This window comes from Terrapene carolina, unplaced genomic scaffold (assembly GCF_002925995.2).
Source record: "Terrapene carolina triunguis isolate 2854851 unplaced genomic scaffold, T_m_triunguis-2.0 Scaffold232, whole genome shotgun sequence".
Taxonomy (NCBI): domain Eukaryota; kingdom Metazoa; phylum Chordata; order Testudines; family Emydidae; genus Terrapene; species Terrapene triunguis.
Genome location: NW_020664583.1, coordinates 7171162 through 7197451, shown reverse-complemented (window position 1 = coordinate 7197451; position 26290 = coordinate 7171162). Strand labels below are relative to the sequence as shown.

At 41.0% G+C, this 26290-nt stretch overlaps 1 protein-coding gene across 2 annotated transcripts in view; it reads right to left on the bottom strand.

Moving 5' to 3' along the window:
- LOC112103761 (store-operated calcium entry regulator STIMATE) overlaps positions 1 to 26290 on the bottom strand; it is a 94181-nt gene continuing 67891 nt past the window's right edge. For both annotated transcript variants that reach the window (XM_024195682.3, XM_024195683.2), the window contains exons 5-8: positions 9249 to 9361; positions 6751 to 6828; positions 5904 to 6053; positions 1 to 1329 (exon numbers count right to left, since the gene is read on the bottom strand). In XM_024195682.3, the coding sequence (XP_024051450.2) occupies positions 1216 to 1329; positions 5904 to 6053; positions 6751 to 6828; positions 9249 to 9361 (455 nt within the window). In that variant the 3' untranslated portion in view covers positions 1 to 1215. The remainder of the gene's footprint in view (positions 1330 to 5903; positions 6054 to 6750; positions 6829 to 9248; positions 9362 to 26290) is intronic.

Below are 26290 nucleotides of genomic sequence, written 5' to 3'. Positions count from 1 at the left end.
AATGTGTGCACTGGGGAAGTATGTTTTAAAGCCTTCAAATGAAGTATTGTTATTAAAGGTCAGCATTACACATTTATATTTTAATGGAAAAAATCTTAAGTAAAAACGCAACCCAGAGGAAGAATTATATGTATTAAGGTAGTGCTAAGAGCTCTAATCAGATCAGTGTCTTGTATGCTAGATCCCATATAAGGAATGTAAAGAGAGAATGTTCTGCCTCCTTTGGAATAGTTGAGAGGTGCGGTCAGAGACTTGCAAGTTCTTAAGAGACAAATATTAATGAAGTCATCATTAGAAGTTCATTTCACAGATGAGGAAACTATCATAAAAATTTGTTTTCTTTATCTGCTAAAGTGCATATTGCCAAATATGCAGAGAACATCTCCATTTTACAAAATACTATTGTTAAACGACGTTGCCAAAACCACACTTGGGGCTACATTTCTAGTTGACATTTGGTGGTTTCAACAGTGAAAGAAAGCTTTTCCCTTTGTGAAAACATCATTTGCCTTATCTTAATCAAGTGACGAGGATGAATGAGAACTTCACCGCAAATCTTTTGATCTTTTTCCACACAAAAAAGGGAATAGTGTCCTTCTCTCTGACAAAGAGAATCCTTAAATATAACAGTATGAAAATATAACTTAAATATAAAATAGTCAAATAGGTTAGAGGAGACTTGAAAAAAATCTTTGTTCTGCCTATTAGTTCCATAGGTACCTTGTAGGAAGTAAACATGTACTTAAAAAAATAACATTAAGTTACAGCTTGTAACAATAAAACTATTCTGCTCTACGAATTAATATGTTGCAATTGCCAGTTTTAGTAATGAAACACACTGGTTCCACTTAGTCAATCCCGATGCCTTTTTCCAGAATGTCTTGCACTGAATCACCACAGGAACCATAAGTGAGTCAACACTGAGTAATTGTTTTTCTGTGGTCTTCTCTGAAGTGTCCGATACAAACCAGAATTTTAGTGTCTGGTCCCTCACAATGCTGTGTTTCCATGAATGATGAAAAGACGCTCTTGCATATTGGGTCAGTGTTTCTGTAGTGCAACTGAACTGGAATGCTTCAAACTACCTGCATCCTAATCACAGACCTGTTGCTGAGTAACTGTTAGTAGGAAAAAAGGGATGCTGTTGCAAAGTGAAAATCCACTGACCAAGAAGCTTATGCCACGAAACCTGCAAATACACAGGTCAGGAATGCATCATACAGGCAGCCCAAATCGATGCTTCTTCTTAACAGGCTTTAAGTTAGTCAGTCTCCGTAGGTCCTCTTCAACTTCTGACTCCTCCATTTCATCATCTGCTGAAATAAGGATCTAAAAACAGAAATATAAATAGCATGTTTCAAATGAGAAAAAATAGAGATTGAATCTTTTCTTTGAATCTATCTTAAATAATTGATTCCAGTAAAATGCCCAATTATTCCATGTTTAAGGAAAGAGGCTTTATTAAAACAGGAGAATTTTGGATTTGTTAGGTTTCATGTCACTGCCTGGCATTACTATCGGACACTTCAAATATTACATTAGAAATAGAACTGTCGATTAATCGCAGTTAACTCACGCAATTAACTCAAAAAAATTAATCTCGATTAATGGCACTATTAATCACACTGTTAAACAATAGAATACCTATTTAAATTTATAATTTTTTTTGGATGTTTTTCTATATTTTTACATCTATTGATTTCTATTTGCAGTGTTCACTTTATATTTTTTATTACAAATATTTGCACTGTAAAAATAATATAATTTTTCAATTCACCTCATACAAGTACTGAAGTGCAATCTCTTTATCATGAAAGTGCAACTTACAAATGTAGATTTTTTGTGTTACATAACTGCACTCAAAAAACAAAACAATGTAAAACTTTAGAGCCTAGAAGTCCACTCAGTCCTACTTCTTGTTCAGTCAATCGCTAAGAGAAAAAAAGTTTGTTTACATTTACGGGACATAATGCTGCCTGTTTCTTATTTACAATGTCACCTGAAAGTGAGAACAGGCATTTGCATGGCACCTTTGTAGCCGGCCGTTGCAAGATATTTACATGCCAGATATGCTAAACATTCATATGCCTCTTCATGTCCCTTTCTTTGACAGGGTAACAAGACTTGTAGATAGGGGAGGAATTGGTAGATGTGGTATATCTTGACTTTAGTAAGGCTTTTGATACGGTCTTGCACGACCTTCTCATAAACAAAATAAGGAAATACAACCTAGAAGGAGCTACTATAAAGGTGGGTGCATGACTGGTTGGAAAATTGTTCCCAGAGAGTAATTATCAGTGATTCATGGTCATGCTGGAAGGGCATATCAAGTGGGGTCCCGCAGGGATCGGTTCTGAGTCCGGTTCTGTTCAATATCTTCATCAATGATTTAGATAATGGCACAGAGTACAGTTATAAAGTTTGCGGACGATACCAAGCTGGGAGGGGTTGCAAGTGCTTTGGAGGATAGGATTAAAATTCAAAATGATCTGGACAAACTGGAGAAATGGTCTGAAGTAAATAGGATGAAATTCAATGAGGACAAATGCAAAGTACTCCACTTAGGAAGGAACAATCAGTTGCACACATACAAAATGGGAAATGACTGCCTAGGAAGGAGTACTGCGGAAAGGGATCTGGGGGTCATAGTGGATCACAAGCTAAATATGAGTCAACAGTGTAACACTGTTGCAAAAAAAGCAAACATCATTCTGGGATGTATTAGCAGGAGTGTTGTAAGCAAGACACGAGAAGTAATTCTTCCGCTCTACTCCATGCTGATTAGGCCTCAATTCATAGAATATCAGGGTTGGAAGAGACCTCAGGAGGTCATCTAGTCCAAATCCCCTGCTCAAAGCAGGACCAATCCCCAACTAAATAAACTGGAATATTGTGTCCAGTTCTGGGCACCACATTTAGAAAACATGACCTATGAGGGAAGATTGAAAAAATTGGGTTTGTTTAGTCTGGAGAAGAGAAGACTGAGAGGGGACATGATAACAGTTTTCAAGTACATAAATCAGAGGGGTAGCTGTGTTAGTCTGGATCTGTAAAAGCAGCAAAGAGTCCTGTGGCACCTTATAGACTAACAGACGTATTGGAGCAGATGTATTGGAGTATTCACCCACGAAAGCTCATGCTCCAATACGTCTGTTAGTCTATAAGGTGCCACAGGACTCTTTGCTGCTTTTACAAGTACATAAAAGGTTCTTATACGGAGAAGGGAGAAAAATTGTTGTTCTTAACATCTGAGGATAGGACAAGAAGCAATGGGCTTAAATTGCAGCAAGGCCAGTTTAGGATGGACATCAGAAAAACTTCTTAGCTGTCAGAGTGGTTAAGCACTGGAATAAATTGCCTAGGGAAGTTGTGGAATCTCCATAATTGGAGATTTTAAAGAGCAAGATATACAAAAACCTGTCAGGGATGGTCTAGATAATACTTAGTCCTGCCTTGAGTGCAAAGGACTGGACTAGATGACCTCTTGAGGTCCCTTCCAGTTCTATGATTCTATGCTTTGGCCACCATTCCAGAGGACATGCTTCCATGCTGACGACACTCGTTTAAAAAAAATACGTTAATTAAATTTGTAACTGAACTCCTTGGGGGAGAACTGTATGTCTCCTGCTCTGTTTGTTTTACCCACATTCTGCCATATATTTCATGTTATAGCAATCTCGGATGATGACCCAGCACATGTTGCTCATTTTAAGAACACTTTCACTGCAGATCTGACAAAACGCAAAGAAGGTACCAATATGAGATTTCTAAAGATAGCTACAGCACTCAATTCCAGGTTTGAGAATCTAAAGTGCCTTCCAAAATCTGAGAGGGATGAGGTGTGGAGCATATTTTCAGAAGTCTTAAAAGAGCAACACTCTGATGTAGAAACTACAGAACTGAACCACCAAAAAAGAAAATCAATCTTCTACTGGTGGTATCTGACTCGATGATGAAAATGAATATGCGTTGGTCCGCACTGCTTTGGATCATTATCAAGCAGATCCCGTCATCGGCACGGATGCATGTCCTCTGGAATGGTGGCTGAAGCATGAAGGGATATATGAATCTTTAGTGCATCTGGCACGTAAAGATCTTGCGACACCAGCTACAACAGTGTCATGCAAACACCTGTTGTCATCTGAAAGTGACATTGTAAACAAGAAATGGGCAGCATTATCTCCTGCAAATGTAAACAAACTTGTTTGTCTGAGTGATTGGCTGAACAAGAAGTAGGATTAAGTGGACTTGTAGGCTCTAAAGTTTTACATTGTTTTATTTTTGAATGCAGTTTTTTTTGTACATAATTCTATATTTGCAAGTTCAACTTTTATGATAGAGATTGTACTAGGTGAATTGAAAAATACTATTTTGTTTTTTACTGTGCAAATATTTGTAATAAAAATAATATAAAGTGAGCACTGTACACTGTATTCTGTGTGATAATTGAAATCAATAAATTTGAAAATGTAGAAAACATTTAAAAATATTTAAATAAATGGTGTTCTATTATTTTTTAATCACGCAATTAATTTTTTAATCGCTTAATGCCCCTAATTAAAAAGTAATTTTCAAACATCAAAATGCTTTTTCATACTTCACCTTCTATGCAAGAAATAAATCAGGGTGCCCAAAATGTGTTTCTAACCAAGAGCAGTTTAAGCAACTTGCCATGAACACATTTGCAGAAATTGAAGACTGCAGCCATCTTCATCTCTAATAGAGATATGGGCCCATAAAGTCTACAGGTATCATCTGATCTTAAAGAAAGGTCTTTTGACTCAAGAAAGCACTGCATAATGGGACCCCACAAATGTTCCAGTTGTGGGCAGACAGGTTCTCTGACCATCTTTCAGTGGCAGTTTTATTTACTAAACAAAAGAATTGTTACTACTGATAATGTAGAAAACGGATATTAAACAATAGTGACAGAAGTGCTCATATACTCAAGGAAGCTTCTTGTCCTTATGCAAAACGAAAGGTGCTTAACAGAATTTTAAATAAGATTATCTTTAAATCAAGAAAGTTAAAAAATTGACTTTTTGGCCCCTTTACTTTCAGCGTAATTACTGAAAGTACCATATTCCACAGAAAAATGGAACTAGAGAGCAGTACCTGATATAACCATGACTCTTACACAGCTGTATGCTTCAGCTGAATAGTCTTTCATAATGGTTAAGTTCTTTTAGTGGATAGCAATCAAAAGGAACATTTCTGATCCACCTTAATTAAGCTCCTCTGTTAAGGAGAGACTGAGAATAGAACTGAGAGAATGATGTTCTCATCCTATCACAGTTGTTTAAAGTCAAATGCAAGGTTATTTGCAATGTTGAATGGGGAAGCTGCCATGGCACTTATTTGTAGTGTATAATCCTGTACACTAATGACTAGGTATGGTTTTAAAACTGCTGTAGACTCTTTAACCTCACCAACCCTCAAAAAAAACTAAAACTAAAAAAAAAAAAAAAACCACCACCAACCACCACCTGACGTTGATCTTATGTTCAAATGTGTAAGATTTTTATCATAACAGATGAAATGTCTGTTTTAACAAATCTGAAGTCACCATTTTTAGATATACAATATCCTTATAAGATAGCCACATTAAAGCTGTAGTTCACTGTTAACTGAATTAACTGACACCACAGGATCTAAAAAACAATCCTTTTGAAAATTAGCAGTAGCCTTTTGAGGGATCTCAAACCCCAGGAAAAACATCAGCAGCTTTGTAAAGGGTCAATAAGAGAAGTGAATTAGCAGTCACCGATTTATTCAATGGGGTCTTACGAACAAGGGCTCTAGGCAAATTTAGTACAAAACTAATCAAGCCTAAGACAGTGTTGTAAGTCAAAGTCAAGAGGAAGGGAGTTGACTCAGGTACAGCAAGTGGTGCATCTACATACTTCTGACTCTGACTCTTCATGTGATGCTGCTCTCCTGTATCGGACTTTACTTCCATTCCTTGAATCTTGCCCCACTTCCTTTTCTTCAAGTTTAGCTTTTGTCTTCCCTTTCTTCATAAGAAAGTTATCCACTACCCAGAACATTAATGCCTGTTAACGGGAAAATTCACAGTTCAGTTTTTCTTTAGGTCAGCATATGTGTTAGTCATTCAGACCTTGGAATGGATTAGGGAATAGTTGTACTAAGTGGGATTTGGCCAAATACTGCAAAATCCTGTAAAGGTTCAGTCACATGACCTAACATATACCCTATATCTCCTGAAACATAGCTGCCCTATTTCCTGCTCTTGCACCAATAAGAAAAAAGCTGCTGCTTAGTGGGCATTTTTTATTGGCTCTTAATCTTGACATATGGATAGTCTTGCTCGGTCCAGGGCATTTCAATGGGATGATATTTTTTGGCACTCCAAACAAATTAATGCTTTCCTAAATAAACCTAATTTAACAGGAATTTTCTAACTGGTACAATCATATCTGTATAGTACATTCAACAATGGGCATTCTGTGCACCATTTCTGTGCCCAATGGCATTGTTGATTATAGATTTTATAGATACATAAGTACATAATCACATTTTTTTATAGATACACACACACTCTCTCTCTCTCTATACACACACACACACACACACACATATATACACACACACGTGTTGAAGACTTGTAACACTAAGACATCACCAAGGCACACTGTGCGGTACGGATTAATTTTAACAGATGGAGAAGGAGATGGGTGGGGGAGAGAAACACAAGTCAACCATCTCTGAAAAGCGTACAGTTGTACTAACATTAACAAAGAAGGGAACTATCAGCATGACGATAGCCAGCTCCAACTGGGGGTTCTCTATAGGATTCAATAAAGCTACCTGTGAAAAGAAAAAGATCAAATTCAGACCACAACAGTATGTGTATGCAGTTGGGTTGGAAAGTGTTATAGAAAGTATTAGGCTGGTAGCCAGATGAATTAGAAAGGACAGTTTCATAGGAAAGGAATATAATTTTGTTAAGGAAGGTTTATAAATTGCATTTAGTAAACAAGTGGGGTTGACTGAAAGCAATCTGCCATCCTACTAATTTGTGATTACAGAAGGAATGTGATGACTTGTGAGTAGGTGAAGCAACCAGATACTACTTGATGAATTAATCACCTTATATTCCTAAAGAAAATGTCTGACACTGCATCACTTAAAGATTTAAATAAACTGGTCAGAATACTGTAAAATATAGTGTAAAAAAATCCTGTTTTATTCTACAGGGATGGTCTAGAACAGTGGTTCTCAAACTTTTGTACTGGTGACCCCATTCACACAGCAAGCCTCTGAGAATGACCCCCCTTATAAATTAAAAACACTTTTTTTTATATTTAACACTATTATAAATGCTGGAGGTGAAGTGGGGTTTGGGGTGGAGGCTGACAGCTTGCGACCCCCCTCGTAATAACCTCGCAACCCCCTGAGGGGTCCCGATTCCCAGTTTGAGAACCCTTAGTCTAGAACACCTAACAGCGGTTATTCAGCTCTAACTGCTGTGAGTAATCATCTTGAATGTTAAACTGTGTATGCTGTACTAAACCAGACAATCCACCTAGTACCTACATGGCATTTTATTTCACAGTTGAGTTATATAAAATGCTTTATGAATTATAGACAAAATTATAAATTATTCCTTTAAAAGTGTGTGGACTTGTGGTTCCCACTTGATTCTACATTGAGATGAAAGATTCTATTAGCGACATGTCCAAGATGATGTATGTGCTTCCTGCAGTTGAACTAACCATGGCCATAAAAAAAGGTTTGACCAAGAAAAACAAAGCATAGGCTATATTCAAATATCCACTCAACCCTTTTTCCAGAAAGCTTTGACTGGAAGAACCAATATCTCGGAAATCGCTTACAAACATATGCTGCAGTTTTAAAGTTAAATACCTGGACATGGGATGCAGAAGTTCAAATATTTTATAAAACAAAGACACTATAAAGGTGAATTACAATACATTATGGTGACTTCTGCTGCTCCAGGTAAGTGTTGTCATGTTTAGATTATAAATCAGGTCACTTACAATGTTATGATCTTTCATACAGATCTCAGCCTGGGAGTCATTCCTCATTACTGCAACTTCATTGTGCTTACTGAATATACTACCATACACTTATTAGTATAACTAATAGTATTAGCATAAATTGAAGCTAAGCTATACTGTACCTGTATAAAGGTTCAAAATACACTTTGTGCTGCAGTAACTGACTTTTGTTTGCTTACTGGCTAATTTTTTTAATTCAGTAACTCAGCAATGTCTCTTATTGCAGTGTGAATTACTAAGGTTTTACTACAAAAAATGTAACAATGTTCTATTATGCTCTAAAACTACGGAAAAGAATACACAATAGGTTAAAGTTAGGACTGTAATTTAACTAAAAGAAAGGCTGATGCACTCGGCCTCCTTTTAGGTAGCATTGCCAGCAGATCGAGGGACGTGATCATTCCCCTCTATTCGGCATTGGTGAGGCCTCATCTGGAGTACTGTGTCCAGTTATGGGACACACACTACAAAAGGGATGTGGAAAAAATGGAAGGAGTTCAGCAGAGGGCAACTAAAATTATTGGGGGCTGGAGCATATGACTTGAGGAGAGGCTAAGGGAACTGGGATTATTTCGTCTGCAGAAGAGAAGAATGAGGGGGGATTTGATAGCTGCTTTCAACTACCTGAAAGGGGGTTCCAAAGAGGATGGATCTAGACTGTTCTCAGTGGTGGCAGATGACGGAACAAGGAGTAATGGTCTCAAGTTGCAGTGGGGAAGGTTTAGGTTGGATATTAGGAAAAACGTTTTCACTAGGAGGGTGGTGAAGCACTGGAATGGATTACCTAGGGAGGTGGTGGAACCTCCTTCCTTAGGAGTTTTTAAGGTCAGGCTTGACAAAGCCCTGGCTGGGGTGATTTAGTTTGGGTCCTGCTTTGAGCAGGGGGTTGGACTAGATGACCTCCTGAGGTCCCGTCCAACCCTGATATTCTACGATCCCTCAAGTGAGCATGTGATCTTATATTGTACACGATGCAATACCTACTAAATGCAAAATAGAATGGTGGCATTATCACCAGTGAAATCCAATTAATGGTATCAGGATGCTCCATTACCAGAGGCAACAGTTAAGTAGCACCAACTGTGGACTTTTACATAGCTTGCATGATAGCCTTAGTCTTTTTGGATTAAGTAGAATTAATAGCTTATCACTTTCTGGCATCTATCTGCAATTCATTTACTGTAAAAATCGTATAAAGACTCAAACCTCTTTCCATTGAGGTATTAGGAGGACTATAATGATGATGGTTTTCTCAAACATCATGATCACTATGTACAGTGCACACTGTCCCACCCAAGCACTGCACTGCAGCGGGTCACCTACAAAAAAAGCAAAGGTTTAATACACCAATTTAGCCCACTGTTACTTGACTTAATACATGTTTAAGAAAAGCAAAATTAGACAAAGGAGAAAAACTTAGTAAACCAAAGTAAAACAAAATATTTGATAAGTGATTGCCATCTAAAAGTAGTCTAATGATATTTTTGAATAGCAACAACATTCATTGATATCCCTTTGCTTGGATGAAATTGCCTTCCCTGAGCAGTCCAAATTTTTGTGCTTTACTGTAGAAAACTCAAAAGAGCATCTTTTGTTTAGTTAGGGAGTACCTTGTTAGTTTGCTTTAGTACATTATTGAACTCAGCAGACAGAGCACAGAATTAGCTTACATCTCACAAGATTTTTACCTTTCCATAAAGCCAGTTGCTATAAATTATTTCCCATTTTGGCAAATAATTATGTTTTCTATGGCAGAAAATTTACAAAATACTTGGCTGCTGCAGTGTATCTTGCTGTAGCATAGATAACCTTTTAAAAGAAATTAGAATATTCCTGCATTTGTGCTTTTGCCATCCTGTATATATAGGTATCTTATACAAATGTCAGCAACCATGACTGACTGATGGTAATTATGGCAAGAACTGCAACAGATTACAAGAGAATGAGTAGCCTTCAAAAATTTAATTTTGTTCAGAGCTTCCTGCAAGCTAATCAGGATATATCTTCGTTGCACTGATTAAAATAGTATCATATGTAAATCATAAAAAGCTAAGTAATTTTGCTGTACCCCAGTAAGGTGCTGTACAATGAATACCAAGCAAATTACTGATTGCTCTGGAATTAGAACTGTCATACAAATATTCCAACAGAAAAAGTATATATCCTGTTATAACTACAGCATAACTGAACATGCCTGGTTGCAGTTGAGATAAGAGTGGAGTGCCTGACAAAACATTCATGTGAATTTTAACCAGCATCACAATATCACCAAAATTGGACAGCTCAGGCGTGCTAACACTTAATTTAAAACAAAAGAAGTTTTTCTACAGATTTCACCATTCACTTTCAACAAACAACTTTTAGAGCGTCTTCAAATATGGCTTAATATTTAAGTCTGTAAATAAAGTGCAATGGAAATTCAAATGCTTTTATACAGCTGTAATGCACAGTCAACCATGGCTACGTCCTTTCCCGGAAAGCTATTGAAAGATGTACAGCAAATAGTCTTGGAGTTTTACACTTTACTTTTGAAATTCCACAGCAGGCAGAAATTGATTTTTCAGACTAGCCCAGCTTTTCCCAGAAAAATTTCACCAGGAGATGTTCCTAGAGTGCTACAATTTGAATATACTGTTTTTAAGGTGTTTATTTTTGGTAATGTAAGGCTTAAATTATACAGACCCAACGTCTGAAAGTTTGAAAACTCTGAATGAAGGTTCCCCAGCCAACAGATCATGTTTCCTGGTCTGCCATGTAACTATGAATTTTCCACAGATGTGGGGTTTGAGTTAAGACTGAAATTAACAGTGAATTCCCAGACTTTCAAACTTTTCTTTTATTAGTATTTTCTAATTTTTCCTTCACTATGTAACTACTATGAAAAAAACAAAATTATAGCCTGAGCCACGGAGTTGCTACTGAGGCTTAAAAATCCATTCTGAGGTCTCTAAATTTTGAAAGCTGCAGCAATTGAAATCAGGATCCCATGTACTCTGATTCCACACCATGGGATTTGATACTATCGTACCTCAGAGTACACAACACTTTGGTTATAGTTAACAGAAATAATAAAAACCTACTAGTGGTTAACAAAAGTGCTGGCAAATGTCATTCTATCAAATCTGATGTCACAGTTAGGAAATGCAACTATTTAGGGACAGATGAGAGGTAGACTTTTGAAACCTGGCTGCATTTAATAAATTAAATCTGACTCAGTTTTGGATATGGTCTGTCAAACTTTCAAAACTATCTTTCACCTTTATTACAGAAATAGTTTTAAAATTATGAATTTCATGGAAAAAAAATATTACTACATGTCCTCTAGAAAGTTACCCAGAAAATTTTCTTGAGTATCTACATTTTCAAAAATGAGAAAAGAGAACTCAAAATTAAAAGTCAACCCAGAAAAGTGGTTTAAACAACACACTAAGTAAGGAGCTCTAGAATTCTTAGCATTTTTCAGGACCTCTATGACAATATAATTTATCTTGATCTTAAAAACATCTTACAGGCCCTCAGAATTTAAATATTCTGTAAAAAGTAAAGAAGTTATGCAAAACAAGCTATGAAGCCAGTAGAAATTCTGCTGTCCGAAAGATGCAGAGCCAGATTTACTACTAATTATTATAGATTAATACAGATACTGAATAACAACAACATCTGAAACATTTTCTTGGGAAAGCTTGAAAACAGAGAACTGAATTTGTGAACAGTATCTGACAGTTTATCAATAGCAAGGAAACCACTTGTATAAAAAGAAAATTCTAAAATACAATGCTCATATATCCAAGAGATGACTTTGCATATCTACTGTTTTTCTACTAAGAGCATCTGAAATTAATCAGATTTAGTGACCCATCAAGGTGGATGAGAGCTCACAGAAACCGCACTGAACTAGAATGGAGAGAAATCAGCTTTTCTTCCCATTCCCCACAAGAGATAGAGCCTTAAAGATGCAAGTTAAGATAATTAATTGACCTGCTCTGAGGTAGACTAGGAGAAAAGCATAAACCTATTTTATCATGATCACACTCTTATTTCTGGATGCTTCAGGGCTAAGAACGAATGGATAGATTTAGAGACACTAATATTTCCACTGTCTGAACAAAACACTTGCATTTGTGCCATTTAGATGAGAAAACCAGAATAATGGCATTGCCATCAGAGTTAGTCAGGACTTGTTCTTTCCCCTAATACCTAGACTGGTAAATAAAATACAGTTCAGTGTTAAACTAGAAAAATAGCAGTCTGATGGCACTCTCTTATTATTGATAATCTTGCTAAGTGGAGACCCTATGGTAATGTTCTCTTTTTGGTGAGGATTCTAGAGAAGGTGGTGTCACAGCTGTGGCAATATTTTGAGTCCTCAAATTTTTTTGATTCTGTTCACCTGCTTATAGACGTAGGTATAGCACAGATACTGCACGGTTTCTCTGGTTGAGTCTCCTGCTGATGAATGAAAATAAAGTGCCCATACTCATTCTTTTAGGTCTATCAGTGGCTTTGAGTAATCTTGACTGAGGTATTGATGTGGCTGCAGACTCTGCCAAAGACTTGCAATGGCTCTATTCACAAGGATAGGCTTCAGGTGGTAGTGTTAGGTAAGTGCTCATCTACTCCAGGCTGTTTCATGTAGAGTATCACAGGGTTCTGTTCTCTCACCCCTCCTATTCAAGGTATATTTATGAGACTGTGGGAAATCTGCCCTTCCCCACCTGGCAATAGCATTTGAGATCAACTAAAATGAACACACTACCCTTTGGTTTAACTGGAAGGGTCCCTCCACTGAGTAATCTGCTTCCTTTAGTGGTGAATTCTGCTGATTGTCAGGTCATATCCATCTGTTCCCCACAGGCTATTTCTGGGGTGTGGGATGAGCAGATGTGCGGAGTGAATGAAGATTTTGTTTTGAGGGTTATGTGGAGAGAGAGTCTTAGTCTTTGCACGTTGGCCCTAACTTTCACTGTAGTTGTATAAAGATTATATATCATCTAGTGCGCTAGGCAGGATACTTGGCATGCCCTAGATAGACAATATATCTGTATATGAGCAAAACAGACTGCTGTTTAACATTAACATATAAAATGAATTAGGATCTGAGGTTAAAATATGGAAAGAAGTTTTTCAATCTTAACATTATCTTTCTGTTTCAAGTACAGTGCATAAAAGGTTGTCACGAGGAGGAGGGTGAAAAACTATTCTCATTAACCTCTGAGGATAGGACAAGAATCAATGGGCTTAAATTGCAGCAAGGGAGGTTTAGGTTGGACATTAGGAAAAGCTTCCTAACGGTCAGGGTTGGTAAGCATTGGCATAAATTATCTAGGAAAGTTGTGGAATCTCCGTTATTGGAGAATTTCAAGAACAGGTTTGACAAACACCTCTCAGGAATGGTCTAGTTATTACTTAGTTCTGCTTAGAGTGCAGGGGATTGGACTTTAGATCTATTGAGGTCGCTTCCATTCCTATGTGTCTGATTTTTTGGTCACAGGTACGTAGTTTGAATTGATAACATCTGAGTAACAATGCCACCATTACTTACTGAGCCAGAAGTGTGTCTCTTTACAACGTAAGGCTCCTCTCGATGCAGATAACTATGCCTTTGAAGAATTCTCAGCTATGGGAAGGAGCAGAACGTTACCATATGATATGGGGCCACATTTCCTTTTAATCATTAAAACAATTAACTTGATGCTTATGAAAGTGAAGGGTTAACAACACTGGCTAGCGAGAGGAATAACAAAAGCAGACTAATCGCAAATTCCCTACCCATCTCTGGCAGTGCATCTCACTGCTATCCTGCAACACAGTATTACCAAGTCACACATCTCAAGAGCAATGAGAAACAAGCAAATTCAGAAGTTATCTATAAGGGTTAGGATTAGATCAATTTAAGTGGGGAAGTGGGATGCCGGGCAGGAGAGTGCAAGAGAGGAGGACTCCTGCCTCATACTGAGAAAGCAGGAAGATCAGCGAGTTATCTTAAGTGCCTATACACAAATGCAAGAAGCCTGGGAAACAAGCAGAGAGAACTAGAAGTCCTGACACAGTCAAGGAATTATGATGCGATTGGAATAATAGAGACCTGGTGGGATAAAATCACATGACTGGAGTACTGTCATGGAAGGTTATAAACTGTTCAGAAAGGACAGGCAGGGCAGAAAAGGTGGAGGAGTTGCATTGTATGCAAGAGAGCAGTATGACTGCTCAGAGCTCCGGTATGAAACTGCAGAAATACCTGAGATTCTCTGGATTAAGTTTAGAAGTGTGAGCAACAAGGGTGATGTCATGGTAGGAGTCTGCTATAGACTACCAGACCAAGGGGATGAGGTGGACGAGGCTTTCTTCTAGCAACTAACAGAAGTTACTAGATCACAGGCCCTGGTTCTCATGGAGGACTTCAATCACCCCGATATCTGCTGGGAGAGCAATATAGTGGTGCACAGACAATCCAGGAAGTTTTTGGAAAGTGTAGGGGACAATTTCCTGGTGCAAGTGCTGGAGGAACCAACTAGGGGCAGAGCTCTTCTTGACCTGCTGCTTACAAACCGGGAAGAATTAGTAGGGGAAGCAAAAGTGGATGGGAACCTTGGAGGCAGCAACCATGAGATAGTCAAGTTCAGGATCCTGACAAAAGGAAGAAAGGAGAGCAGCAAAATATGGACCCTGGACTTCAGAAAACCAGACTTTGACTCCCTCGGGGAACTGATGGGCAGGATCCCCTGGGAGAATAACATGAGGGGGAAAGGAGTCCCGGAGAGCTGGCTGTATTTTAAAGAATCCTTATTGAGGTTGCAGGAACAAACCATCCCGATGTGTAGAAAGAATAGTAAATATGGCAGGCAACCAGCTTGGCTTAACAGTGAAATCCTTGAGGATCTTAAACACAAAACAGAAGCTTACAAGAAGATTGGACAAATGACCAGACAGGAGTATAAAAATATTGCTCAGGCATGCAGGCGTGAAATCAGGAAGGCCAAATCACACTTGGAGTTGCAGCTAGCAAGAGATGTTAAGAGTAACAAGAAGGGTTTCTTCAGGTATGTTAGCAACAAGAAGAAAGCCAAGGAAAGTGTGGGCAACTTACTGAATGAGGGAGGCAACCTAGTGACAGAGGATGTGGAAAAAGCTAATGTACTCAATGCTTTTATTGCCTCTGTCTTCACGAACAAGGTCAGCTCCCAGACTACTGCACTGGGCAGCACAGCATGGGGAGGATGTGACCAGCCCTCTGTGGAGAAAGAAGTGGTTCAGGACTATTTAGAAGAGCTGGACGAACACAAGTCCATGGGGCCGGACGCGCTGCATCCAAGGGTGCTAAAAAAGTTAGCAGATGTGATTGCAGAGCCATTGGCCATTATCTTTGAAAACTCATGGTGATTGGGGGACGTCCCGGATGACTGGAAAAAGGCTAATGTAGTGCCCATCTTTAAAAAAAGGGAAGGAGGAAGATCCGGGGAACTACAGGCCAGTCAGCCTCACCTCAGTCCCTGGAAAAATCAAGGAGCAGGTCCTCAAGGAATCAATTCTGATGCAATTAGAGGAGAGGAAAGTGATCAGGAACAGTCAGCATGGATTCACCAAGGGCAAGTCATGCCTGACTAACCTATTTGCCTTCTATGACGAGATAACTGGCTCTATGGATGAGGGGAAAGCAGTGGACGTGTTATTCCTAGACTTTAGCAGAGCTTTTGATACAATCTCCCACAGTATTCTTGCTGGCAAGTTAAAGAAGTATGGGCTGGATCAATAGACCATAAGGTGGATAGAAAACTGGCTAGATCGTCGGGCTCAACGGGTATTGATCAATGGCTCCATTAGGGTTACCATACGTCCGGATTTTCCTGGACATGTCCTGCTTTTTGGGCCTCAAACCCCCGTCCGGGAGGAAATCCCAAAAAGCCGGACATGTCCGGGAAAATAGGGAGGGAGGGCCCGGCGGTGCCGGGACGGGGGTGCTCGGCCGGGGGTCAGCGCCCCAGGGCCTGAGCCGGGGCCAGAGTCTCTTGGCCTGGGCCGGCTGGCCGCCGGAGGGAGCCACTCGGCCAGGGGGACCGGACTGGGCCGCGCCGCACCCCGACCTAGCCCCAGCTTACCTGCTGCCTCCCTGTTTCAGGCTTCCTGCAAACATTTGATTCGCGGGAAGCAGGGGAGGGGGAGGAGCAGGGGGCGGAGCGTTCAGGGGAGGCGGCAGAGTTGAGGCGGGGACTTTGGGGAAGGGGCGGAGTGGGGGCGGGGAAGGGGCGGAGTGTCCTCCTTTTTTAAAACTAAAATATGGTAACCCTAGCTCCATGTCTAGTTGGCAGCTGGTATCAAGCGGAGTGCCCCAAGGGTCAGTTTTGTTCAATATCTTCATTAATGATCTGGAGGGTGGTGCAGACTGCACCCTCAGCAAGTTTGCAAATGACACTAAACTGGGAGGAACGATAGATACGCTGGAGGGTAGGGATAGGATACCGAAGGACCTAGACAAATTAGAGGATTGGGCCAAAAGAAATCTGATGAGGTTCAACAAGAAGTGCAGAGTCCTGCACTTAGGACGGAAGAAACCCATGCACTGCTACAGACTAGGGACCAAGTGGCTAGGCAGCAGTTCTGCAGAAAAGGACCTAGGGGTTACAGTGGATGAGAAGCTGGATCTGAGTCAACAGTGTGCCCTTGTTGCCAAGGTGGCTAACGACATTTTGGACTGTATAAGTAGGGGCATTGCCAGCAGATCGAGGGATGTGATCATTCCCCTCTATTTGGCATTAATGAGGCCTCATCTGGAGTACCGTGTCCAGTTTTGGGCCCCACACTACAAGGAGGATGTGGAAAAATTGGAAAGAATCCAGCGGAGGGGAATAAAAATGATTAGGGGGCTGGAGCACATGACTTATGAGGAGAGGCTGAGGGAACTGGGATTGTTTAGTCTGCAGAAGAGAAGAATGAGGGGGGATTGGATAGCTGCTTTCAACTACCTGAAAGGGGGTTCCAAAGAGGATGGATCTAGACTGTTCTCAGTGGTAGCAGATGACAGAACAAGGAGTAATGGTCTCAAGTTGCAGTGGGGGAGGTTTAGGTTGGATATTAGGAAAAACATTTTCACTAGGAGGGTGGTGGAATGGGTTACCTAGGGAGGTGGTGGAATCTCCTTCCTTAGAGGTTTTTAAGGTCAGACTTGATGAAGCCCTGGCTGGGATGATTTAGTTGGGGATTGGTCCTGCTTTGAGCAGGGGGTTGGACTAGATGACCTCCTGAGGTCCTTTCCAACCCTGATATTTTATGATTCTATGAACACAAATTATAGCTACAGTAAATCAAATTATAGTTTGATTTACTGAACGCACTGGAGTGCTTTGTAGGCTAAGAAGTTAAAGCAAGCAGCGATGACAGAGCAAGATTTAAGTTAGAAACATGGTCATTTTTACTAAGTTGTTCTAGACACCTGTTGTCTATTCAGAGCAACTTAAGAAATATAACATCACAAAGATGGGGAGAACGTTTCTGTACTTGAGATATAGGAATAGGTTCTTGTCAGTGTGAATTAGGGTGACCAGATTACATAAACAAAATATCGGGACACATGGGGGGGCAGGTCCGGAGCGCCACCAAAGCAAAAGAAAAAAAAAAACAAAAACAAAAACAAAACCCGAGCCAGAATATCAGGATGCAGGACAAACGACTGAATATCGGGACGGTCCCGATTTTATTGGGACGTCTGGTCACCCTAGTGTGAATTTCAGGTGTTTCGCCCGCCCTCTTATGTTCAAATGAATTCTAAATGGTTTTGTGCTTTACATTTATTTCATATTAAAAGCTTGACTTCTAACTTCTTGTACTTGAAAACACAAAGATAATATTAAGATTAAAAAACTACAATGAATAACTATTCTTGGGACATAGTCATGCAGTTTTATTTATAAAGCACCAGACACATCTAATCTGCTGTATAAACAGTAGCCACTTCTGAACATAAAAATTCTGTTATCAGTCCTTTCCTTGAGGCATTTATATCTTAAAACTATCCTCCATATAAAGATAGACTCTCAATACAAGCAGTAGGAGTGCTATTTCTGTTGGACAACATCTTAAGTAATGAATCACTAGAGAATAAGTAATAGGGCTAAGAAAGGAGATGATCTCATAGCAAGAACTAACATGAGAATGATTATATAGTTTCTAGAAATACAAACAGCACAGGACAGTGTCATTGGTCAGTTTAAGCAGAGAAGAGATCCCTGGTTTTTATTTTTACTTGCAATCAAGATGAAGTCAAGTATCGGGGGGTATCCGTGTTAGTCTGTATCCACAAAAACAACAAGGAGTCCAATGGCACCTTAAAGGCTAACAAATTTATTTGGGCATAAGCTTTCGTGGGTAAAAAACCTCACTTCTTCAGATGCATCTTCATCTGAAGAAGTGAGGGTTTTTACCCACGAAAGCTTATGCCCAAATAAATTTGTTAGCCTTTAAGGTGCCACCAGACTCCTTGTTGTAATCAAGACGAAAACACCCTCTTCAGATGAAAGAAGTTCCTTTGTCTACCACCAGAGAAATCTTTCAGTAAAATATTGAGGTTCTTGCTCACAGTTCTAGGTCTCCCTTAGAGGATTTTTAGTAGGCAGATCTGAGACCCCCAATAGATTGTGTGGGGAAAATATACGTTCAAATTTCTTAAATTTACCTTTGAACATTAAAAGTATATGACACTAACAACTGAGTACAGTTTAGTTCATATTTATGTAATCAGTTTTTTTTTTTAAACAGACATGTTATTTACCCTTTTTAGACAGGTTTTCTTTTCTTTCACATTAAGAGCACAAATCGTAGACCAAACGCTTTCTTATTAAGACTAAAAACATTTTCTAAAATGTCACCGGAATGTTCGGTGGGAACATCACTCTACCTTCATTATGGACAAAAATATCCAAGCATACAATGACTAGCTGAGTTAAAGGAATCAAATCTTATTTGCACAAAAATAATAATTTTTCAGTTGTAACAACTAGTTAACTACATACAAAATGTTTCCACCATATCAACAGAAATAGTTGTTTAAAGTATAATTTTTTTGTAATGGCACTTATAATAGCTTAGTACAAAAGACAAAAACTAAATTCAGAGGATCTGGAGAAAATGCGTATCAACTTGCAACATTAGGAATCACAGGGCAAGAAAACAGATGAGATGCACATGAATAAAAAGATACAAAAGCTTAAACACAGAAAGTCATCAGAACCTTTTTTTAAGAGCTACATGAACTAAAAGATAATCAGATTATTGCAGGCATCAGTTATAGGAACCCAGCTGGAGAAGAACTGCCTAATAAATGAATTTGACGAGAAGCATTCTTAATTTTCGTAAATGAAATTAAATGTGAATGACGACGATATTGAGGAGAAATACTGAAATGGTCCTGGTTCCACAATGGGACAGATAAAAATGATCATTCGTTAATTATCCTGATCTGAGGAACATGGTTATAGATGCCAAAAAATGATGAAGTAAAAATTGTTTTTAAAAGGGATACATCAACTTGAAATGTACAGAATTTACAAAATGAGTTAAAAGTAGTTTCAGGAACTCTCCCCACCAACTTTTATGGTTTTGAATAATAGTTTCCCGTTTTAAAAAAAGTCTCTGTTTGAAATAGGGGAAACTGACTGACTACACAAGGGAAAAGAGTGACAATGAATATATAGCAAGTACTATCAGATGCAGAAAGTAGAGAGAGATTTTTCTCTCTCTCTCTCTCTCTCTCTCTCTCTCTCTAATTCTTTGAGCTGCGGTAAGCTTAGTTATTTGTAACAGTAGTAGGTTAACAATGATATTTCAGTTTGAAAATTAAGTTGATTGTGTCCCCTTAAGAGAGACTATAGTTATCAGTGACTATGTGGGCAGAAAGGCTTTGATTTAGGCCATGAGCTCAACCCAAGAGACAAACTTTTGATCCTACTCAGGTCTAGGTGACAACTAAGTTGCTTATTTTTCCAGCAGAGATGTGAGTTCATCATGGAGTGTATTCTTCTAGAACACAAAAGCAGTTCAGTTAAAACTTAAGGTGGAGAGTACAATAGAACAGAGATGTTTCCGACAAAAATCAGATGCCTAACAACTACAACTCAATTAGGTATTCTTGTTTTAATAGAAAGTATGGAGCTAGTTTAGTGATGTGCATACCTGAAAAGTGGGTGTATGAATGGAGAGACAACTACCCATGTATATCAACATATTGACTAATTTCTGGTAATATTCACAAACAAGAAATGCTGGCTATTATTTAAGGTGTTAAGTCCTAATGGGATTACTACTAAACTTTGGAGGATGGAGTTCTAACTTCTGTTACATCAACACAATCCCAGTAATGTCACTGGGGTTACAAAGGTGAGCTGGGTTTCCCAAGTTAGATACAAGTACTTAGGTAGAAAAAATTTCCTTCCTTCACCATCACAACCTAAGGTGAGGCTTATTTCAGTGGCACAGGTTCTCTTTTGTGAAGATTTGCAATGTGGTATATGCATGTCCAAAAAACAAGAAAAAATGGGCCTTTCTAGGATTTTAAATAGGCAAAATAGGGTATGATTTACAGTGTCAAGATGTAACTGTGAATTGGGAGTTTTATTTATTACTAAATAGTTGTGTCTAGAAATACTCCATATGTAATAAAATTTCAAGTATAACTGCACTGAGAAGTCAATTAAGACCAATGATTCAAAGTATCTAGGGACTTGAGAGGGTGAATCATCATTACAGGAAGCCTAAAGGACACAAATCAACTCTTAATATAAGAATGGGTTTATTGCAGAAGCACTATGTTGTTCCACTGTGCTGTGAGCTTGGCAGCATTTCTACTATAAACATCTGATGTTAGGATTTACCACAAGAAAACCATTTGTTTCGAGTTAGTCATAAAATTCACAAGTCTCCTGACACTTGTATTTCACAAGGTCATTTAATTTTTTGTGCGCTTTTTCATTAATCACCTGGTTTTTTTTTTAAACCATATGTAGTCAACTGCTAGTTACAGTACTTTTCCAAAAGTTGTTATTCTGTGTTAACAAAAGAAAATTTAATTTTTAAAAATTAAGTATTCAACCATACATTGTTCTTTTCTACATTATTTGTAAAGCATCTGTACTGAGCGTTAGCTCTGAAACTTGGCTAGAAGATTCCCAATCCTTTATCTTTAAATGTGGGTGGCTTAATTAAGTTAAAGCTTCAATTTAAATTGATCTTTGACTGCACCCTACACAAAATGACCTTTAAAATCAAAATTGTGTTGAATATTTTGGAAGAAGACTAGCTATTTTTTTTGGTCTAGTAAGTTTTCTTTATATTTTACAAAAAGGATAATACCTTGCAGACAGGCTTTCATTTGTATTGTATGCCATGCTAACTGAGTTTTAAGGTTTTTTTAAACATAAGGAAAAAGTTATTAGGTGCTCCCGTATAATACCCTAGGTATAGCAGCCAATTAAAAAACTGCAAAGGGATTGCGGCAGAGCACCGGCTTTGCCTCAGGGGGGGAGGGGGTCCTGTGCTTCTAGGCGGTTAGTGTTTGCCTCAGAGGTTTCCTGTGACCCTCCATGTAGCCTCTCTCCCCTCCCAGAGGCAAGGGTTACAGCCTACTGAGTCACCTTCGCCATCGAGCAGTCAACGGGTTTGGTTAAGAACCCTCTTTAGTCCCTGTCTTTTGTGTGCGTGTGTGTGGGTGTGTGTGTGTGTGTGTCACTCACTTCCCTGGGCTACTTCCCCAAATGGCCCCTCCTAGCACCCTCCTTGGTACCTGACCACACTTGTTCTCCTGGGTCTTTTACTGCACACCTTCTTTCTCCCAGTCTTCCCACAACATACCTTCCTACTCCCAGCTCCTAGCAGCTGGCCTTTCTGAAGGGGCTTCCTTTTAAACTAGTCCCAGCGGGTTCTAAATGGGCTTCAGGTGATCTGATTAACCTGTTTTCTTTGATGGCTTCTAATCAGTTCTTAATTGGTTCCAGGTGTCTTATGGAGTCTGCCTGACTTAATTGCTTCTAGCGCCTTCCTGACTGCTCTAGTGTAGGCCCTGCCCTGGTCACTGAGGAAACAGAAAACTATTCATCCAGTGTATTTTACTTCCACCAGACTCCTGCACGCAACCGGTCTGGGTCTGTCACATATCTCTCCCCCCTGCTCAACACCAAGGGGTTGGACAGCTTGGGACGCCATAAGTGCACACATGACAAACCATTGGCATTGCCATGGCGGCTCCCTGCTCTATATTGCACGTGGAACTGGAAAGGTTGGAGGGACAAGAACCACCTGGTTACCCTCGAGTTCTTCTCCTTCTTTCGCTGCATCCATTGAAGAGGAGCATGGTCAGTTATGAGGACAAATCTATGCCCAAGCAGATAGTAATGTAACGCTTCCATGGCCCATTTAACAGCGAGGCACTCCCTCTCAACCACTGCATATTTTTGTTCCCTTGGAAGGAGTTTCCTGCTGAAGTAGAGTATTGGGTGCTCCTCCTCCCCGACCATGTGCAACAGGAAGGCCCCTAACCCCACCTCAGATGCAACTGTTTGTAGGATGAATTCCTTGGTGAAATCCGGGGCTATCAATACGGAGTTACTGCAGAGGGCAGTCCATAGGTCCGCAAATGCCCTCTCTGCTGCGTCGGACCATTTGACTGGATCAGGGCCGCGGGCCTTCATTAAGTCCATTGGGGACTTGCCCTTGTGGCAAAATGGGGGATGAAACACTGGTAATACCCCACCACCCCTAGGAATGCTCGGACCTGCTTCTTATGACTCGGCTGGGGCCAATTTTGGATGGCCTCTAACTTATTCAGTTGGGATTTTACCAGACCTTTTCCTACCACATAGCCAAGATATTTGGCCTCCATGAACCCTACGGTGCACTTGACAGGGTTTGCCATAAGGTCAGCTCACCCGAAGTGGGTTTCCCAGTCTGGGGTATGAATAACCACGTAATCCAGGTAGGCTGCAGCATAGCTGTCATGGGGGTGTAATAGCTTGTCCATGAGGCGCTGAAAGGTAGCTGGGGCCCCATGTAGTCCAAAAGGGAGGACAAGTACTGGGCATTATCCAGACGGTCCACTAGTTTGTCTAGGCAAGGTATGGGGTATGCATCAAACTGGGATATCTCATTTAGCTGGCGGAAGTCATTGCAGAACCTTGTGGTGCCATCAGGTTTGGGCACCAGCACTATCGGGCTGGACCACTGTCTGTGGGATTCTTCGATGATCCCCCTCTCCAGGCATTTTTTTTTTTTTTTTTTTTTTTTTTTTTTACACTTCTGCTTTTATTTCCTCCATTTTGGCTGCTGGTAACAGGTAGGGCTTCACTGTTACTCTGGTCCCGGGGTTTGTGACCATGTGGTGATATGTCTCGGTTGCGCGACCTGGCTTTGTCGAGAATACATCTTGGTTCTGGATGATCATCTCAAATACCTCCTTCTTCTGGACTGGCGTTAATTCAGGAGACACCCTCACCTGTTCAGGGGTTTAGTCCACTGGATGCAGGTCTTCTCGAACAGCTGCACATGCCTCTCGGGCATGCCAGGGTTTCAGAAGGTTGACATGGTTTATTTGCTCTAGTTTTCAATGTCCCGGTTGTCGTACCTTGTAATTTACATCCCCTACGGATTCAACTATTTCATAGGGTCCTTGCCACTAGGCCAATAAGCTAACTTTCTGCCGTGGGTACTACTACCACTACTTGGTCGCCGGGTTGAAACTGCCGAACTTCGACGTGACGGTTGTAGTAAGCTCGCTCGGCCTCTTGGGTCTTTTCTAGGTGCTCCCTCACTATGGGAGTGACCTGGACTATCCGGTCCCTCATTTGTAGCACATGCTCTATTACGTTCTTCCCCTCACTGGGTTCCTCCTCCCAAGTTTCCTTGGCTATTTCCAAGATGCCTCAGGGGTGGCGTCCATACAATTGCTCAAAGGGGGAGAATTCGGTGGAAGCTTGGGGAACCTCATGGATGGCGAACATGAGGTACGGTAATAGGTTGTCCCAATCTTTCCCATCCTTGCTTACCACCTTTTTTATCATGGCCTTCAGAGTCTGGTTCAATCTTTCCGCCAGACCATCGGTTTGTGGGTGATAAGGTCTGGACATGGAGCAGGGAACACAGGTCCTTCATTAGCTTGGACATGAAAGGTGTTCCTTGGTCCGTGAGGATTTCTTTTGGTAGCCCTAACCAGGCGAAGATTTCCATGAGTTCTTTGGCAATGCTCTTGGAGGCTATGTTTCATAGGGGGACAGCTTCTGGATACCTGGTTGCATAGTCTAGGATGACAAGCACATACTGGTGGCCTTGGGTCGTCTTCTCTAGCGGCTCCACTAGATCCATGGCGATCCGCTCAAACGGAACTTCGATGATCGACAGGGGTACCAAAGGGGCTCTTAGATGTGGACAAGGGCTGTGCAATTGACATTTGGGACAGGAGGTGCAGTACCACGGACATCCTCATGTACCCCTGTCCAGAAGAACCTGCACAAGATTCGCACCTGGGTTTTCTCCACCCCCAGGTGTCCTCCAAAAAGGTGACTGTGGGCAAGGTTTAATATTGCCCTCTGGTGTTTCCAGGGTACTAGGAGCTGGTGTACCTCTTGCTCTTACATGCGCTCGACTTGGTACAGGAGGTCCTTCCTGTGTCTCGGGGTCCTTCCTTTTAGTAGCCCACGTCTGCCCACCTACACAGGCGGCCCTTTGTCCTTGTAGCAGGATTCGGGTACCCAAGGCCTTGGCCGCCCTTCTTTCCCTTCTGGTCTTCCGGCCTCCCCCAGGGGCGGGGAATAGTTCCTGGGATACTTCCGCGAATATTGGGGGAGAACATTCTGCTGTGGAGGCCTCCCTCAGGTTGGGGAGCTCCTCTTCCTCTCACCCCTCCACTGGGAGCAAGTTTCCAAACCCGGGAAAATCTCTTCCGACAAGTATGGGATAGGGGAGGTGTGGGACCACCCCTACCTTCATCTAGTGACATTTCCCTGAACTTCTAGCTTTAGTGGTATGATGGGGTAGTAGCTAACAGTCCCATGGACACATGTAATCCCTGTACATTTAGCCTGCGTTAACTGGCTGCGCTTTACTAGTTTACCTGAGATCAGGGTGATAGCGCTCCTGGAATCTATGAATGCCACGGTTTCTACCTCAGCCATCCTTACTGGGCTTGTATATTTGTGTGGGGTGACTGTGACCCCCACAAGGTTGAGGACGGCGCATGGGCCACTCCAGTCCCCGATATTACTGTGCATGGGCTCTTTGAGGTTGGGGCACTGGGCTGCTAAGTTACCAAGCGCCCCACACCAGTAACACCTATAATTGCTTCTCCTGTCCCACGGGTTAGGAGGCTTAGCCTTGGAGTTTCCCCCACCCAATCCATTCCCATCCTCCTGGATTCCTGTCTGGTCTTCGGCCTCCCTCTTCTTCCACCTAGGGGTTCCCGGGTGTCTGGTCACCTGAACCTGCAGGGTTGGCGTTAGTCGCCTACCTCATAAGGGGCCTTCCTAGGTAGATGGGTCAATTCCTTGGCCGTCAATAGTCTCACTACCAGCACGATTGTTTCGTCGTAGGTGGACGGGTCATGCTGGCCTACCCATGCATCAAAGTCTGGCAGTAGTCTCATCTTAAATTGGTCTATGACCAACATCTCCAAAATTTTCTCTGAGCTGCATGCCTCAGGCCATAGCCACTTCCGAGCAAGGTGCATCAGATCGAACAGCTGAGACCTTGGTGGCTTGCTCTCCTGATACTTTCAATCATGGAACTTCTGGGTCCATGGATCAGGTCAGGATCAGGTCAGGATCTCCGTCCTCAGCCGGGGGTAGTTAGCTGTGTCCTTGGCAGGCAGATCAAAATAGGCCTTCTGGGCTTCTCCGCACAGAAAAGGGACGAGAATGCTGGCCCACTGGTCCTGTGGCCACGTCTCACGGTGAGCAGTTCTTTCAAAAGACAGGAGATATGCCTCTATGTCATCCCCGGCCGTCATGTTTGGTAGACGGTCTGCTGCCCTTAGGGTTTGTGTCCCTCCAGGCCCTTGGATTCGGTTGGAGGGGGTCCACTACATCTTGGAGGAGAGCTCGATCTTGGGCGGCTTGGTTCACTAACAACCTGGTTGGTTTCTTGTTGTAATCGGGTTGATTCCTGTATTCCTGTATCTGGGTAGCCTCCTGCTGGGCTGCCGTGGCTTGTACCAGAGCATTCACCAATTCCTCCATTGTGGTGAGGGCACACTGACCGTAAAAAAAAAAACCCAAACA